The 14,764-nt window shown below is 41.3% G+C and overlaps 2 protein-coding genes and 1 long non-coding RNA gene across 4 annotated transcripts in view; 2 read left to right on the top strand and 1 right to left on the bottom strand.

Annotated features, from left to right (window-relative positions):
• The window catches only part of LOC137432699 (uncharacterized), a 68,606-nt gene that overhangs the window by 21,360 nt on the left and 32,482 nt on the right, over positions 1-14,764 (top strand). The gene's annotated exons all lie outside the window — the stretch shown is intronic.
• SAMD8 (sterile alpha motif domain containing 8) overlaps positions 1-14,764 on the bottom strand; it is a 50,869-nt gene that overhangs the window by 4,506 nt on the left and 31,599 nt on the right. For both annotated transcript variants that reach the window (XM_068124817.2, XM_068124815.1), the window contains exon 7: positions 11,099-11,249. In XM_068124817.2, coding sequence (XP_067980918.1) covers positions 11,099-11,249 — 151 coding nt within the window. The remainder of the gene's footprint in view (positions 1-11,098; positions 11,250-14,764) is intronic.
• On the top strand, positions 283-3,953 carry LOC137423983 (uncharacterized). The gene is made up of 3 exons (XM_068111488.2): positions 283-3,040; positions 3,168-3,305; positions 3,397-3,953. The coding sequence occupies exon 1, from the start codon at positions 348-350 to the stop codon at positions 2,496-2,498; it is 2,151 nt and encodes a 716-aa protein (XP_067967589.2). The 5' UTR covers positions 283-347; the 3' UTR covers positions 2,499-3,040; positions 3,168-3,305; positions 3,397-3,953.

The raw sequence follows: 14,764 nt of genomic DNA, 5'->3' as shown, positions 1-14,764 counted from the left end.
CATATGTTTTTGGGGTCAAGGAATCCATATTTGTACTTTTTATTTCAGTGAAATATATATTACAATACATTTTGATTCAATTTCTTGGTTTCCATTTCAGATTCCTTGAATCCGGATGCAAAGAAATGATTCCATGAATGCGGACGCAAAGAAATGATTCCATGAATCCTGGCTTAGCAGATACAGTGAATCCTCATAAAATTACTACATAAAGACAAAACTTTTTTGGCACAGGAGAAAAGGGTTGCACAATGGCATCCACGCCGATTTTGAGTTTAGCAAGGGGCGACAAACCGTTGTGCTGCCTCTGTAATGAAACTATTAAGGACGTTGAGTCAGCTTATAATATGACTGAGGAGGGATTGCAGTCTATTCAAGAATTAGCGGGAAGATGGGTTAAAGTTGACAAGAGTCTGTGTACTCAGGCACCATATGCTGAATTTCAATCAGCCGCTGTGAGACTATCTAGTGCAGGCCATGATGTCAAGATTCATGAGAACTGTAGAATCACATTTCGGAACAGAATTGCCCGAAAGGAAGCCCAGTCTCGCAAACTTCCCGTTTCCAGTTCAGAGAATATTCATGAGTCGAATGAACCAGTTGCTGCTCCCGCGTATAGGATACGCAGGGGGTCACTTGAGAAAAAGCAAATCTGTTTCGTGTGCAACGTGGATACGAAAGATGACAGTAAACCGTACAATAGTGGTGGTCTTGGTAGATGCTCCGAGAAGAATGCTGTCAGTAAAGTAGAACGTTCAAAGGACATGAAAATCAAAGATGAAGGAGATAAGTTCCATGATGCAGCGAAGCGACTCGATGTTATTCTGAGTGGAGCATCATATGACATGTTTGCAGTTGATGTGTACTATCATAAAAGTTGTTATGACAATTTTACCTATGCATATGATAGAAAGTTGCTGTCAGCGGATGCAGCAGAGAAGGATAGATTAGCTACCGAGGTTATGGACAGCTTTTTCAAACTGTTTCACCGCATGGTAGTCAAGGATCAAAAGGCGTATTTCCTGAGAGAATTGATTGAGGACATAAAGGAGATCAGTGAAGACAATGAACTTGAGGACCCTCCGATTTCAAAAACCTGCATGTTGAAAAAACGACTGACTGAGAAATTTGGTGACGCCATCGACTTCCACTTGTTTGGGAACCGGCTAGTTGTCCATTCCACTGCGGTCAATCCGATATCGTATTCTGCGGCTACAATTGAAGGAAATGGTCTACGTGAATCTGATTTGACAATAGCATTTTCAAAGCTGATTCGTCGTAAACTTTCACAGAGGTATGATATCAAATGGCCCCTTGAACCAGATGAGCTGTTTGATCTACTCGATAGTCACAGACCTCTTCACTGTATCTTCAATGCCATTTCTTGGTCAATCAATCCCAGGAGATCTACAAACGCATTTGGGTATGCTACGGCTACAAGCAACGCTGAAGCGGAGAAAATTTCAGCTATAACTCAGAGCTGGGAAAAAATGGTCAAAGGTGAGCGATCACCATTAGGAACTGCTTTGAGTTTGACCATACATAGAATCACTGGTAGCAAAGAGGCAACTACTCTCTTGAATCGATGTGGCGTTGGAATACCATACACAGATGTCCGTGACTTGAACAATAATTGGGCAAAGTCCATCAGCATGGAGCACAAGAAGATGCTACCTCCAGGTTTCGTCAAGGGTCGAAGTGTACATATAACATTTGATAACTCAGATGGTAAACAGCAGACGCTGACGGGAGCCCAAACTACTCATCACACAACTGGTACAATATTCCAGGCTGTACATGCTGATGATACCGCCGCTGGCAACACTTCAAAACTTAAACAGTCCAATATCATTGAGCAAGAGGAGCCTGACTATGGAGCATCCAAAATCCCTAAGAAAAGAGCACCCCCTCCATCCTTTCCCGACTTCAATGATGACTACAGAGATTCACAAGTGTTACACGATGCTCTGGAACGGAATATTGCTTGGGTTCTCGTTGGTACTGTTGGTGACGACTGCCTAGAAGAATACTTTCCTGAGATTGATAAAGACGTGCTGGGACCTGTAGGTTCTTGGACTTCATTCATGAAAACTGTGACTGATTGCTCCACTACAAAGTGCAAGTTGGAGTATCTTCCTGTCGTTCCATTGCCCCCGGGAGACAATGTGATTAAATGGTACATGGACATGATAGTACAGATTGCTGAAGATCTTGAACTGGACTATATTTTTGCACATGCAGATGAGGCAATCAACAGCAAAATGTTGATCATTTCATGGCTATATCAGCATCAGGAGAGGTATGACAAAATAATACCACTTATGGGAGGATTCCATACCATTCTGGTGAACCTCAAGATTCTCTTCAAGAAGTATGGATGTCTTGGTTTGAAGGACTGGTGGGTAGATGCCGGAGCTATTGCCGATGGTTCTGTTGCTCAAGCATTTGAAGGACGTCACTACGCAAGAAGCATTCGTCTACACAAACAGTCAGATTGACCATCGGTACGTCAGTGTCAAGAAACTAACGACTCATTTTGGAGATGAAGTGTGTCAAACTCTCCCAGCATATCATAGCATTACTGGATGTGACACGACATCATTCCCATTTCGCATCGGCAAAATCAAGCCATTGAAGAAGATGTTGAAACAAGAGAAATCCCATCTACTCTCTCAGCTGGGCAGATCAAATCAATCTTTTCAAGATGCTACCAGTGCTAAATGCTTCTTCAGAACCTGCATGTATTCTGGAAGTGAACAAGAAAGCTTTGTTGAAACAAGGATCCGAACGTACAACACTCAAAAGGTGAAATCTAGTTCCAGCATCCTTCCAGACGAGAGTAGCACCAATGAACACCTCAAGAGGAGTGACCTTCAGGCATGGGTGTGGTACCAGTGTCTCAAGCAAAACATTGAGTATCCTTCTATCACTGACAGAGGATGGGAAAATACAGATGATGGTATCAGGCCAATATGGTTTACCTGCCCGCAACTCCCTCCAAGCCTCTCCAAGAAAAAGAGCAAGAAAAGACAAATTCAAAGTAAGTATACTAAAAATATATCATTACTTTGATCATTGCTTTTCGTTCCTGTCATAAAGTTCCTCCAATGTATTCCCACTGGCAGTGCATTCATCCAGATTAAATATGTGTAACCTTCCACTTACAGGTCTCGCGGAGTATGATGCAGATTTAGAAGATGCAGTAGAAGAGAGAAGCCAGCCTTCAAGGAAGAAGAGACACAGGAATACAAGCAGAAAACATGTACAAGACAGTGAAGTTCACTGTAGAGAAAGAGAAAAGCAAGGTAGATAAGTCCAAAATGCAATCGTAATTTTGTTATTTTTATATGATTTACTGTTTTGAATCCCGACTATATCCATTCACATTTTTTATAGGTATCGGTGGGGCAGAAGAAAGAGCAGAAGAATCTGAAGTTGATGAAGAGTACCAAGGAGATGGGGAAAATTCGGAGAGCACCATGGAACAACTTTCTTCGGATACCTGTGGACTTTATTCAGACTTTCAGAGTGAAGAGAGTGATCTTGATCTTGATCTTAGTAACTGAGGATTATGTGCCTTTTGAACAACATATTTTTCCCAAAGCATAACCAAAGCCGGGGATCATATTGAATGGGAATTCAGATACATTTTATAAACCTGTGTAGTTTGGTAGACGAAGCAAAACTGACTAGGAGCCGTTCAGCGGCAGCCATCTTGGATTTATTGTTCATCCATGATTTAGGGGATGATCTATTGAGCTAGTGTCATGATAAACCAACTAAATGGATAACCAGACTTTGGAAACCAAGAAATTGAATCAAAATGTATTGTAATATATATTATGGAGCACAAGACATGACTGAATCTGCCACATCGGTGGCCAGTATTGGCAGCCATCTTAGATTTCTTTATGAACCAATGATTTCACTGAAATAAAAAGTACAAATATGGATTCCTTGACCCCAAAAACATATGACTGGACACCAAAATTATAATCATATCACACTCGGAACTGAAGTTATAGCAGTTTCCGTAATACGGAAGTTGCCCGGCGGCCATTTTGTTAATAAAGTACCGATTGTTAATTTTTATGGCTGAGTTATGACTGAGTTATCTTTCTTTATCATAATAGGCCACAATCAGTTGAAAAAAAATCATCTATGGGTAAAAGCAACTCTCAGAAATACTATTTTAGCTATTCTGGTGGCCATTTTGGATTTTTGGCCGCCATCTTGGATTTGAGGCAAATTTCAGGGTGGCCCACAAGCTTATTCGACAGAGTATGATCAAAAGTATATAAATCCACTGAGAAAACCTTGACTGGAAAACGGCGCCATTTCTGCCTGGCATGGACCTGTCTAACAGGCCCTGATGCAGCAAAGCTGCTCCAAACCATAATATTTCCACCACCATGCTTTACAGTTGGTATCAGGTTCTTGTGGTCAAATGCTGTCTTTGGTTTTCGCCAAACATGTCTTCTGGTACTGTGGCCAAATAGCTCTACCTTTGACTCATCTGTCCAGAGCACATTGCTCCAGAAGTGCTTGTCTTTGTCTGGGTGTTCATTGGCAAACTTTAGTCTTGCCCTGATGTTCTTTCTGGACAGCAAAGGTTTCCTCCTGGCATACCTCCCATGTAGATCAAATTTGTGCAGCCTCTTTCTAATGGTAGACTCATGCACTTTGACATCAACAGTGGCAAGAGCTACCTGTAGGTCCCGTGATGACATTCTGGGGGTTCTTAGAGGCTTCTTTCAGCATCTTGCGGTCTGCTCTCGGGCTGAACTTGCTGGGGCGGCCTGGCCTGAACAAGTTGGCAGTTGTTTGGAATCTTCTCCACTTGTAGATGATCTTCCAGACAGTCGAATGATTGATTTCAAATTGTTTGAGATCTTTTTAAATCCCTTCCCAGACTCGTAGGCATCTATAACCTTCTTTCTGAAGGCCTCAGAGAGCTCTTTTGATCTGGGCATGGTGACGCTGCACACTTCAACAACAAAGAGCAAACCAAACTAAATGTCTGAGGTTTTAATAAGACAGGTTCCTCCAAGATCCTCTCCAACGATGTTCTAATCATTTGCACCTGAGCTGGTGCACCTGATTCTAATTTTAGGTATTTGAAGTCGTGATAAATGTAGGATTGTAGGGGTGTACTTAATTTTTCCACATTCGAAATTTGCATGTATCTTTATTTAAATTATAGAATGGACTACAAAATGTAAATGTTTCATGATATTTGTTATATTATATCACCTTTATCTATCAATATTGTTGAAATGAAGATCAAATAGCTGTATGTTGAAAAAGTCAAAACTTTACATGGGGTGTCATTACTTTTTCACGTGACTGTATCGATATATATCTGGGTCTAAGGGGGTAAACCCCCGGGGGTCAAAGTGGGACCAGGTTTGACCCCAAAAATAGGAATTCGGGTTTTCCTCTGAAACTACACACACAATTTTGATGAAACTTGACCATAACCTTCATCATCCGTGATGTACCAAAGTTTGTTCACTGCATTACGAAAATCGAGGTCTAAGGAGGACTATGGGGGAAGATGAGAGAGGTGGGGGGAAGGTGGAGAGGGGGGGGGGATCAATCCTGGGTCCAAGTTTGACCCCCCCAAAAATAGGTTGAAAAAAACGCAGAAAACACCCAAGAAGGCAGTGCGACAAGGAAGCTGTCATTTCTCACTCCCTGTCTTTCTCAATGATTCCGTCGCCTGAACTCACCTGGGATGATTCACATGCCTCCATTCTGAAGTGGAAAGATGGCAAGACCTCAAAAGGTAGCAATGGCAGCAGATATGAGAATGGAATAAAGATATTGAAAAGCATGAGGAGGTGTGTAATGTAGACAATGCCCGCACTGAACCCCCGACGTGGGAACAGCAAGGCAAGCTCACGGTGTGGAATGCTCGAGTAGACGTTGCTGAACGGAGCTGAAGGTCAAGGAAACGTGCACACCTCATAGCAGCCGCAGCTATGAACGAAGTAGTGAGGCAACCAACTATGACAAACGACGAGGGGCGGCACCTAAGGCGGCACCCAGAGAAGGAAGAAAGCAAAAACGTGGGGGGCCATTGTGGCGAAGACACCTCATGGAGCGAACGGCCAAGGAAGCTACCGGGAGGCCTCACGTGGCTCTACGGCGTCCGTGAGGAATGGAAGTACTGCAGCTGTGGAGTCGGAGGGAAACCGCTGTACGGGGCCAAAGGTCAGACACATGTGCGCGTCTCATAGAAGCAGGCTAGGCAGCCCCGAGCAAAGCAGCGAGGATAATATATCGGATGGGATGCTAAACGGTCCATGTAGCAGCACCCAGAGTAGGAAAAAAGCAAGCGCGAATGGGAACATTATGGCGAACACAACGCATGGTGTGCACAACCGAGGGAGCTACTGGGAGGCCTCGAATGGTGCAACAGAAGTCCCTTTGAGCGTAACGAATGGGACGAGTGCATTGGAGAGTATTTAAAAAAAAAAGAACTCCTACCAAAGGATCACAGCCTCCCCCCCCCCCCCCCCAACAGAGAAAGCTCTGTGAAGTCTGCGGACACACCAGATAGCCGGGGTGCGTCATGCTAAGATAGACGGCTGCACCTTCCTCACAAAGAGGAAGAGTCCTGCATCAAAGCGCAAAACTCCAATGGTGCTCCTGACTCAAAGGAAAGATCGAAGCAGTACCACAATGAAAAAAAATAATGAAAGCTGGAATGCTGAGGGGAGGGAGAACATCCTTCCACGCAGAAGGTGCTCTGCATCTGAAGCGAGGGGGATGGGCGGTGAAGGAGACCGATTCATGGCTACAACACAAACATACAAATGATAATGGGCAGAAGGACAAAGAAGGACAAAGAGGTACAGAGGAGAGAAGGGGGAGGGAGAAGGATGATGAGGAACAACGTGACCTGGTAGAGGAGCTGGCTAATAAGATAAAGGAGGTGTGATTGATACCAACTTAAGAAAGGCCACGACTAATTTGACTACAAAATAATAAACGTACAAAAGCACTAATGAGCAGAAAAAAAAAATCTTTTAAAAAACCCCCCAAAATCAGCCACACTGAAAGAAATAAACATAATGAATTTTGCAGCAGCACTATTCATTCAGGAAAAAGTAACAACGAAACACCACAAGAACAGAACAGGTTCCACAAATAAAAACCAAGCACCACCATGGAAGCAACACCTCCTTGAGAAACGGAAGGAGATGCTCAGAAAGGAGACAGGACAAATACAGCAAATCCAAAGATGAAATCTAAGCCCCAAACTAAAGAGGAGAATCCAGAAAAAAAAATACAAACATAAAATTGAAGACAAAGATCTAGAGGTAATGGTTGCTGAAAATAAACTGAAAATCGACATGGTAGCAAGGCAAATAAAAAACGATGAAGAGACTAACATGAGGCGAAAACAAGGTCAGATGTTTGAAAACAACCCGAAAAGAAAAGAAACAGAGGCAGAATGTGTCATCCCCTCCTGAAAAAAGATGAACTGGAACGATTCTGGAAAATAATTTATGAAGATCAAAAAGAACACAATAAGGAGGCGGAATGGATCTGAAACCTGGAAGAGAAAAAGCAACATCTTAAGGAAATTCACCCAGTAATAATTGATGCAGAAAAAACTAGAACGGCACTCGGTACAGTGCAAACCTCCGCCAGGCTGAAGTTTGTTTTGTATCCCAATGATAGGCCGGATCTGGATTCGGACTGAATCGAGGGGTTTTCCAACTGCCCGGATCATCAGCTGGGCAACGTTTTTCATTGAGGTTTCGATCCTTTCAGCCCAGAACCTCTCCAAACGGTGGGTCCACAACCCTGACTGCAGGTCCACATCAGTAGATTACTCAACATCAATGGACCCACAACCTCAAAGTTTTGTCCAGACAGTTAGTCAACACAGCAATGCAATATCCTTATTTCAAACTTATATAATTATTACTTTTATTTAAAGTATTAACACAAACGAAGAACTTGGATCATAAATCACTTTATATAACAATATACTAAGCAATAAATACTCCACCTGACATACATGTCCGTTACACAGCACTTCCATCCAATCATCGACTCAAACTGCCAAACATTCAAACTGTCATCCACAACCTATTCCACCATGCTGCACAGTGTATCCTAGCAACCACCAACCAATCACATTGATGCTAACTTTGATACAGCTTATTTTTACCTAAATACCTCCTTATTTAATACTTGTATCAAATGCAATGCAATAGGAACATGAAAACCAACCAAACTTAAACAAAAGGTGATGGAGTCTAAAGACATTCTCACAAGACCTGATCAAACAATCAGCCAAATATCCCCTGTTTAACATTATCGAAAATACCTTCTCAGCACGTTCCACAAAATCATCCTTTAATGAACAAATTCTTGCAAATCGAAGTAACTGAGATGAGAAGACATTGTAACCCATTTTAATTGGTACATTGCTACCTGGAAAGGTGTACAAGACTACAGGGAAACTAAAATCATCAACTTTATGATACACACTTGTACTAAAGCCATTCTGTCCAACTCTAACTAACACATCCAGATATACAGCAACAGAACAATCATTACCACTGTTGTTTGCAATCAAACTATCTGGAAAAATCTTGTAAAGCAGCCTATCAAAAAAGTTATAGTTAACCACACAAATGTCATCTATGTAACGACATGTATAAGACAATATTTTAGCTCGTCCGAATTTTTTTCTCCTTCATCTGTTTTTGCATAAATGAAAATTCACAGAAAATAAGAAAAATGTCCGCTAGTAGGGGGCTGCAATTCCCACCCATGGGAATACCTTTAAACTGTTGAAACATTATCCCACAAAACGACACAACAGTATTAAATAAAATAAAATTAACAGCATCCTTAAACTTCTGCTTATCAAAACAATGAAAACTTTAGTATTTATTTTTAGAAAAGAATGTTCTCTCAAAACTGACACATAAAAGCTTATTAAAAGAGCAAAAACCTTGTCAATTACTTTAAAGAGTGAATCCCTTACTCGTACTAAATCCAAATTTGTATATCAAGTCGAAAAATCAAAAACCTCAACTGACTTGATATTGAGGCATCTAATCCTATCGAAGAACTCTAAAGTAGAATTAATGCTCCAGAAAGTGTTAACACCAGAATTCTTCTCAATTGCCAAACAATATTTCCTGAACTGTTCCCCAACAACTTGTAAGCCTGAGTTAACTATAACCGATAACTGTTTGGTGGTACATTGTCTGGCACCAGCTATAAGCCTATACTTGAATGGGTTCTTATGAAGTTTGGGGATCCAGAAAAGCCGAGGAATACAAACATTTACCTCTTTACATTTAATACTGAAATTATTAACTACAACTTCCTGATGCTCAGAGATAATATCCTGGAGCGACTTATGACAAGGAACATACATATGTGCTATTTCATATGTGCTATTTCTCTAACTCTAAAGTCTCTAACTCTGAAGTCTCTAACATATGTGCTATTTCCTGTACTCGTGAAAGTAACCGGATCAATGCCTAACTCTCTTAAAAGTGTAGGTTCTGCAAGGTAGAAACAGAAAGCATGAGTCACCTCCTATCGGGATGGAAAAACTAATGTCAGAGCAGCTGTACACCCCAAGGCACAACAAGGTATGTCGAGTAATCCACTGGCACATCTGCAGAAATGTAAATATCCCAGTTCTACAAAACTCCTGGAAACATGAACCAAAATCCATCACTGAAAACAAGGACATAATGTTCACGTATGACCTGATGATCCCAACCAGCGTGAACATAGAAAACAAAGCATTACGACCAGACATAGTACTTAGGAACAAAAAGGAAAAGACAGCATTACTGATTGAGATATCATTACCCAACGATTTTGGCTTAAATAATGCAGACATCAAGAAAATGACCAAATATCAAGAACTCAAGAATGAAGTGAAAAGATCCTGGAAGGTGAAGAGCACCAAAATTGTAACAGATAAATTGGGGCAATGGTAATGACAAAGAAGAACCTCAGAGAGATCTTAAAAACCATCCATGGGAACATTACCACAAACCAACTATTGGAGGCTGTACGGGGCTCAGTGACGATTCATGAATTGCAATCCTTCACTGAAGAGGGGGTGGACACTTCGAGTGTCCCTGACTCGGTTCCACCTTCCAAAACCCAAATTATGGAGATAACAATCTACGACACACACACACACACACACACACACACACACACACACACACACACACACACACACACACACACACACACACACACACACACACACACACACACACACACACACACACACACACACACACACACACACACCCCATTAGTTTTTCTATTTTATGTTGAAGGCTCGAGTAACGTACTATATAGTTCTCATCGTGGCCAGGCCTTAAATAAAAGAGCTGCATAAAGACAAATAAAAGAGAGAGAATGTCAAGGTGAGGAATGAAAATGAGAAAGAAAAATGTATGATGAAAATTGTTTGATGTTAGTTTGTGAGAAAAAGAGATTAAAGCTAGCCCAGTAGCTATAGTTTGAGTGAGACAGAAAGTTTGACACAGAGTGTAAAATGGTTCCGGGCACCACTTTAACGCTCCTAAGTCAGAACGGTAGTACTACCCTGAGCGGTTGCTGTCGACAACCTACGACCTAAAAGAAAAGTCTCCCTGTGTCCATTCAATCTGATACAATGTTTCAACATGGCATCAGGGGAAATCATCACTCCCTACACACATTGTTAACTGTGACATATCGAGTCTCCCCTCTCTGCCTTTTGGATGCTACATTTATCCAATCCTATTAAATGGTCCCACTCTACTTGCTCCTGACGGTAGCGTTCTCGTAATCTTTTTCTTCAACAACGCTCAACTTGTGCAGCAAAAATAAAATAAAAAGTAGAAGTATGGTGTCAACTCTACACACACACATTTTAATCACATTAAATAATGTCAGTTCTTACAGATGAGCGAGAAAAGTGGAGCTATGCTGCTATCCAGACAGACTGGAACCAAAACCCAAAGAAAAATTGAAGAACTACTTTGGATAGAAATAACACAATACATATTATACTTATAGTAAATACAATACATATTAAAAACCTCACACTCAGTGATGAAGAAGTTGAGAAGGGTAAGCAATGCTGTGTGCCCACTAAACATGTAATCTCCACACGTATGCACACCGGTGAGCGTCATGCCGAATCCTAGCCAAATTTCCAGAGCCCGGCTCAACTTTGTCCACCCACCATGGTAGATCTGTAATGATATAGGCAGGAGACAGCAAAATATATCGCTATTCTCTAGAAAATCAAATTTAATCTCAAAGACTATATAACAATGTGAATCTACAGCATTGCCAACATCCATGCATTTATACCATGTTTACCAACTTAACATATCTAACTGACAGTATATAAAGCAAGGACCATCACCAATAAAACTAGAAAGGCACTCGGAAAAGAGCATACCTCCTCCAGGCTCAATAGTTTACGTTTTGTATCACACAGATAGGCCAGATCTGTAACCGGACCTGAACCAACATCTTATCGGCTCCTCGTCACCCACCCACAAATCATCCACCTAGTTTTGTCACAACTCATCCCCAACTTTTTGAAATATCATGTTAGACATCGTTTTTGGCCTAATCTCTCATTGGTGAAGAATCACTTGAGAAAAATTTAAAATCTCTCGTATCCGGATTCTGATCTTTACTGAAATCGATTCAATTCGTCCTTGTCACACACCCAACCTGTCCACCAGGTTTCGCCCACTTTTTGAGATATCTTTCTCAGACAAACAGACAGTCAGACAGACAGGGGTGACAACATAACCTCCGTCCGCCTCCAGTGGCAGAGATAACAATGCAATGGTAAAACCTCAATTAAAGACCTGATATACTCAACTCTTCTTATAGCTGTCTCGTGAATGTTCGACAAAAAAATAATTGCAAATTTGAAACACTAGAAATACCCACTCCATTCAGCAGAGGATTCTGGTGTCAATACCCCCTCCCTTGGGCAAGGTCAGTGGTTAAACCGCTTGCATTATTCAACATGTATAGGAGAAAATTGTGACAGTTCTCCCTACACTCACAGGAGGGTGGCAGGGCAAAGGGAGGGGTCGGAAAATGCAATATATTTCATTCCCATGATCCGACTCTGAATACCCAGAGCACCTTTGCAAAACTTGGTGGAGATCGGCCAAGCCATTTTAGATTCCATAAGGTTCCGTCATACATACAGAGACTTGCCAAATTTTCATTATTCTATGACAGCGGGAACTCTCCTGATCTATTTTCTCTAGGCACTCCCCTCACCATCTACTTTCTTAACAATCCTCTTGAGGAAGTTCAGTCACTCAAACTCCTGGGTCTCACTATCAGCCATGATCTTTCTTGGGCAAACCAAATTTCAAAGTTGCCGTCCAAAACCAGCCAATGACTGGGCATCCTCCGTTGTACAAAGGCCTATATCCATCTTATCCACCCTGTGCCCCGCCCCCCCCGCCCCCCCGATTCTTCCCCACATCACTTATTTGTCCAAGTCACCCAACATGTTATTCTCAAGTCCTGCTCATGGTAATCCCCCCACCCCCCTTTTTCTTCTGTTGTGGTTCAGTATTCTAGCTCTTCCATGGATGGGCCTTGACTTTGAATACAAAAACAAATTAACCAAGGAAAAATAGAGTAAGGGTTATTATTTATTACTTACATAAAAAGCAAACACAACACAGTAATTATCTCAAGCAACAACTAGAATGAAACTCGGTAAAGCGCATACCTCCACCAGGCTGAAGTTTACGTTTTGTATCCCACCACCGATAGGCTGGTTCAAATCTGGATATTCACCAAAATCGAATCAATTCGTCCTTGTCATGCACCCAACAGGCCAACATGTTCGCTAAGTTTCATCCGAATCAGTCCATAACGTTTTGAAATATTGTGCTATATATCGTTTTTGGCTTTGCGGTGTTAGCTTAGCTGTTAGGGTGCCGGCTTGGGATCCTAGGATCCTGGGTTTGAATCCCGGTCGATCGCTGAATTAATGCCACGGGGGTTGACTCAGCCTGTCATCCTTCCGAGGTCGGCAAATTGAGTACCAGTTCATTGGTAATTCCCTGTGTGTCGCAAAAGGCGACCAACAGGGTTGGTGGCAGGAAGGGCATCTGGCCATAAAAATTGCTTCAAAAAGGGGACCACGGTGCCCGAAAAAAGGCCAACCCCCACTCTGCGGGGAAAAATGGCCTCTAAAGGTGGTTCTTTTAAAAATATATATATACCGTTTTTGGCTCCATCTCTCAAGAGTGAAGAATCACTTAAAATATATATATAAAATTCTCAGATCTGGATCAAGATCTTCAGCAAAATAGAATCAACTCGTTCTTGTCACACACCCAACCTGTCAACCAGGTTTTGTCCAAGTCTGTCCATACGTTTTTGAGATATCTTGCTCACAAGACAGACAGACAAATGGGTGAAAAATAGCCTCCATCCACCTTAGGTGGTGGAGGTAATAATGGGGTGCACTAATTGGCAACGCATATGTAGTAGTTACTTCTTAATGCCTTCTTAATACATATACATATATATATATACATATATACATATACATATATTATTATATATATACATATACATATATATATATACACACTACATGCCCTTAAAGATACGATGTATAAAATTGTATTACCATTTCACATTGCAATTTGCAACAAAATATAACCTCCCCAATCCCCATCCATCCACCTCATGCCAATAAGTCCTAAAAGCTCGTATTTCACACCAAAATCTTTCATAATCATGTGGTCTTGCTGGTCTGTTAGCATTTCCTTCAAAATAAGATAGCTCAATGCATGTAACCCGTGATGTTGAAAGAGCAAATAATTGATAACGCATCAAAGTTGTGCTGATCTTCGAATGGAATAATCTAGATCTGGTATTTTTCAAGCGAGTGTTGCATTCACTCTTTTATAACAGGATGTACAGTGTGATGATTAATATTGTATTGTGGAGGCTTGGAGTTCTGCAAGGAGATTTGTGGGACAGTGGTTTGCCTATAAACAACACTTTTGTTCAAAAACAGTTACAAGAGGGAATGGGAAGCACTCCCAAAGCTGCAAAAACCTTGAATTTTGCAGTCTATTGTACTGTACAGTACTTGTCTTTTCTTGCTGAAAGTAATTTAAGCATGCCCTCTAGTGGCCTCTCGTAAAACTGAAGCAGCAACCTTCAATACATGGTCAGGAAACTTCACAAGTCCGGAAATATTTAAGCGAGTCTGTTCAATCATTTTACACAAGTTTGGCTGGATCACTTCCACAGATCTTCAGTGGAGACAAAAATGTGTGACAATAAATCAATGTTTGATGAATGGTGCTGGGTAAATAATTTCCTGCAGGTGATGACAAGATTCTCTAACTGAATTGACTTTACTTAATGTTGATGGGACATTCCACAGTATTGCATCTGAGTGCAGGTGGCAAAGGCACTTGCCATCTATATATAATGGAGCAAGTGTACATATGCATGTATCATGATTTGACCAAGGCAGCTGAAACGTTTAGGGATTAATGCACCCTGAAGTTGTGCATGTGCAAATTGCATTTGATTCCATCAAACAAAATAAAAAATTCCCCCATCTTGGCATTTTCTTCCTTTGGGGGAGAAGGTGGGTGCAATTAGAATTATCTGAGTTATAGAACTACAAAGTATTATATGTGCACATAAGCAGTGTGTACGTTTTCGCTTCATATACATAACCTGGGTTAAT

The sequence above is a fragment of the Myxine glutinosa genome, chromosome 8, assembly GCF_964187855.1.
Source record: "Myxine glutinosa chromosome 8, kmMyxGlut1.1, whole genome shotgun sequence".
NCBI classification, from domain to species: Eukaryota; Metazoa; Chordata; class Myxini; order Myxiniformes; family Myxinidae; genus Myxine; species Myxine glutinosa.
This window is presented reverse-complemented; position numbering and strand designations above follow the sequence as displayed.